This window comes from Lolium perenne, chromosome 6 (genome assembly GCF_019359855.2).
Source record: "Lolium perenne isolate Kyuss_39 chromosome 6, Kyuss_2.0, whole genome shotgun sequence".
NCBI lineage: Eukaryota > Viridiplantae > Streptophyta > Magnoliopsida > Poales > Poaceae > Lolium > Lolium perenne.
In genome coordinates this window covers 248,882,619-248,886,530 of record NC_067249.2, presented here as the reverse complement: position 1 = coordinate 248,886,530, position 3,912 = coordinate 248,882,619, and the positions used below count along the sequence as shown (strand labels likewise).

General features: G+C 49.9%; 1 protein-coding gene across 1 annotated transcript; it reads left to right on the top strand.

The window, feature by feature from the left end:
- The first annotated feature begins 837 nt into the window (after positions 1–837).
- On the top strand, positions 838–2,081 carry LOC139832688 (uncharacterized). Its single transcript, XM_071822504.1, has 2 exons — positions 838–1,305; positions 1,350–2,081. The coding sequence occupies exons 1-2, from the start codon at positions 838–840 to the stop codon at positions 2,079–2,081; spliced, it is 1,200 nt and encodes a 399-aa protein (XP_071678605.1).
- Positions 2,082–3,912: the final 1,831 nt, after the last annotated feature.

The following is a 3,912-nucleotide window of genomic DNA, read 5'->3' as shown; positions in this document are numbered from 1 at the left end:
CTCTCAGCAGAGATCATACGTCCAAACGACCGGGAAATCCAGCGGCGGCGGAGGGGTGGGAGGCGCAGGAAGGAAGGAGCGACGAGGAAAAAGGCGCGAACCAACGGTTTATGCAAAAAGTCGCCGACATGTGGGAGCCCGCCTCGCTTTTCGCTGTGTCCGGCGTGCCCGGAGCGTCTCCTGTGGGACGGGGATGGGCTCGGGGCGCCGGACACCGTATCGGGGCGCGCCGGACAAAAATGGGCTTTGAGGGACGCGGCTGGAACAGTTTTTTTGTCCGGCGCGCCCCAAATTGCTTTGGGGGACGCGGCTGGAGATGCTCTTACGGAAGGTGAGTTACGGGTGGACGTGGCGTGGATTGGTTGGTCCTGCCCTGAATTGTCGGACCAACTGATTGAATCTGCTCCAATTGATTGATCCCAGGTCATGCCCGTAAGTTTATTTTGTACAACTTTCCGTAGGCGTAGCATTACTGCCTTAAAATAAACTGAGTTATGCATAATGCTGAGCAAAAGGGGGGTTGCATAAGCTGCTCAAGAAGCTGAAACAAAGCACCAAGTTCTCCTTGGTAATGTTCAATGTGCGTGATTCTTCACCCATGCATGCTTCATCAAAAAACGGTACTTTAATTTCAAATTCACCAGAAACTGACTTGATACGCACGCGGTCGTCTCTGATCCGACTCGAATCACGTATGGCTGGACTTTTTCACCGATCCGATAGCGAACAAACCCTGTATTCTCCTGCAATCCTTGCACGTACAATATATATCTCTCCCCCGGTGCCTAGGAAGCTTCGATGTTTCCACACATGCACGGTCGATCAGATCTGATTCCCATGACGTCGATTGATCCAGCCTGCGCCCAATGGTCCAACCTGCTGCCGGATCTCCTCGGCCAGGTGATCGCCCGCCTCCCGCACATCGCCGACCGCGCCCGCTTCCGCACCGTGTGCCGCTCATGGCACTCGGCGGCCCGCGACCACGTCTCAACTCGGCAGCAGCTTCCATGGATCGCCCTACGGGACGGCACCTTCGTGGCGCCCTCGGACGGCGCAATTCACCGCGTCCCCTCCCCAACAAATAACACGATATGTGTTGGCTCCACCGGTGCCTGGATCGCCCTCGACACAACGGACGACGTTGAGCAGACACACTCGTACACCCTGCACAACCACTTCTCCGGCGCCACCGTGCCGCTCGTGGAGCTAGACTCCATCATCGGCGAGGTCCCCGAGCGGTTCCAGATCCGCAAGGTGCTCATGCGGTCTACCCCCGACGACCTTATTGCCATCACAGATTCACAGGCAACGTTTGGAAGTACCCTCTCATCCTGTGCCGACCTGGTAAGGGAGCGTGGGTCGCGAGGACATTGGTTACGCCCTACTTCCTCATCATCGACGTTGTGTTTCTTGGAGGCAAGCTCTACGCGATCACCATAGCTGAGGACCTCTTTGCTATCCATCTTGCTGAGGACGACGACGGCAAGCCCACTGTGACGAATGTCAAACATATCATCAGGCATGCCCCAGACCACGCTGACGATGTATTCAACGTGGACGTTTGGGGGTTCACCGACATAGACCAGCCGAGATTGGAAGAGAACAACTATGATGGGGTCAACCACGATGACGCCGATGATGAGCGATTAGATTTTAATAGTGAGCTTCTGCTTTCTGCATGTGTGGAGGGAGCGAGAGAAGGGTATGATTCCGTCTTCACCAGCAGGCACCTTGTCCAGTCACAAGGTAAACTATTCATGGTTAAGCGAAAGAGGCTAGTCGCAGCCTTCACTCTGACCCACCACACTCGCCGGGTCGAGGTGTTTGAGGCTGACCTGGAAGCAGGGGCATGGGTCCTAGTGGACGGTGGCATAGGCAGCGGCCAAGCAATCTTCGTCAGTAGTCTCTCCGGCAGTGCTGTTTCTGCTAGCGGAGAAGTCGAAGAGGGTGTCATTTATTTCCCCGACTTTGATGACATGTTTGACATGAGATCCATGACATTTAGACTGTCAACGCCCATGAACCCGGCATACGACCGGTGGATGGCGTCGTGGGTTTTTCCACCAGACCTTGTAGTTTAAACGACAAGTAGAGCATTTTCATGTTTTGTTTTTCTTCTCATGTGTGTGCATTCATGTAAAAGTTAACTGACATGGGTTCAAGGGAACTGGAAAGTTGATACAGAGAAACTTTGCGTTGATAGATGTTGATGCTATTATGTGGATCACACCCTATTGGTGACAATGTCCTAGCCTAGCAACCGGAGTCATCGGGAGTCTTCACGGGCGTAATGCATATAAATTGGCCATATCAAACACCTGGCTCAATGGGACTTGGCTTTACGGTGGGATGAGTGGTGATATCTTGGTCCGGGACTTAATAGGATTGATAGAATATTCATACCAACAAGTTGAACTTCTTTTCCAAAAGCTTATCTCCAAAGAAGAGCGAGGTTAAACGTGTTTGGCCTGGAACCCGACCCCGAAATGGTCGGGGTGTTACACAAACCCACCTTTATTGGCATGTTTTTTGTTTTGCGGGTAAAAATGGTTTTATATTAAGCAATAGGACTTACAATCATGTCTTGGTCGAGAAGCGGAGACAAAACCTCAGCCAAACCAGAAAACCGTGCGCAGTTTTGTCCTCGCAAAGTTTGCTAGACAGTAATTAGCCCTATTTTGCGAGCGATCCACTTTTACAAAAGAAATATGTCTATCACCATTTGCTAAAAATTTAATCTCCTCGGTCAAATGCGCGAGCGACGAGCGATCTCGGAGCTTCCCATTGATTGGTGAGATCGAACACAAGCAATCTGATTCCACCTCAATTGGTAACTCACTTTGCTGTAAAACCAATGTTAAACCTTCTTCGCATGCTCTTGCCTCAGCTTCCAAAGGATCAGTACATTTAAACAAATGACGACAAGAGAAAATAACTTGGCCATCATCATCTTGAAGCACCATTCTAGCACCAGCTGTGCCATCCTTAATTTTAAAGGAACCATCAAAATTCAATTTCACCCAGCCGGAGAAGGCTTGAGCCACCGCTTGTCCTTTCAGTTCTGTAAAAGTACCTCTGCAACACACGCAGGAGCACCGGTAACCGTTGTAGTTTTTCTTCCTTTGGTATTCCCTCCGTACCGGTTTACAGGGCAATTACGTATTTCGAAAGAAAACTTTGACTACTAATTTGGTCAACAAAATATAAGATATATATCATAAAAATTATACTATTGGAAATTTCTTTTGAATAAGAATCCAATGGTATAATTTTTGTGACATAAATCTCATATTTTATTGACTAAATTTGTAGTCGAACTTTTTTTCTCGAAACACGTAATTGCCCTGTAAACCGGTACAATACAAAATTAAAGGGTGTGTGCCTTCATTAATAACAACACTTCATGTGTGATACTTTCCTTCTTTCCTACACACTCTAACACTGATTTAACTTTTTTTTTTCTGAACGGGTAAGGCCCCGAAGGGCCTGGAAGCTGTATTAGTCAAACGGCAGGTACAAAGTTGCACTGAGGCCCCTAGCTAAACAGATAGCTAGAGATAAGGCCTCAATTTTTACAAGCAGGACCCTAAACGAAAAAGTGAAAACGCGATCAGGTCCTCGGTCCTCTCCGCCGCATCTGAGGCAACTCCAGAACCAGGCACCCGCGCCGCCACCGGGGATTAGACCACTTGGAGCAGCGCCGGCGATGCTTCCCGTCATGGAGTTGATGAAGTTCCTCTTGAAGAGGAAAAAGAGCCGCAGAAGAACGAATCCTCCCGGCAAGGAGCGGCTCCAAACGCCACAGATAACTCCGGCGCAAAATCGCCGGTGTTGGTGAGCTCCAAAAGTTGACGCAGCTTCCAGATCGCGCACAACGGCGTGCTCGCGACCCCCGCACGAAGCCGGAGAACC

Bases quoted from the DNA above. Each gene is read 5' to 3' on its own strand.
- LOC139832688 (XM_071822504.1), top strand. From the start codon at position 838: ATGACGTCGATTGATCCAGCCTGCGCCCAATGGTCCAACCTGCTGCCG. The intron at 1,306-1,349 runs GCAACGTTTGGA...CGACCTGGTAAG, and splicing joins TTGCCATCACAGATTCACAG to GGAGCGTGGGTCGCGAGGAC.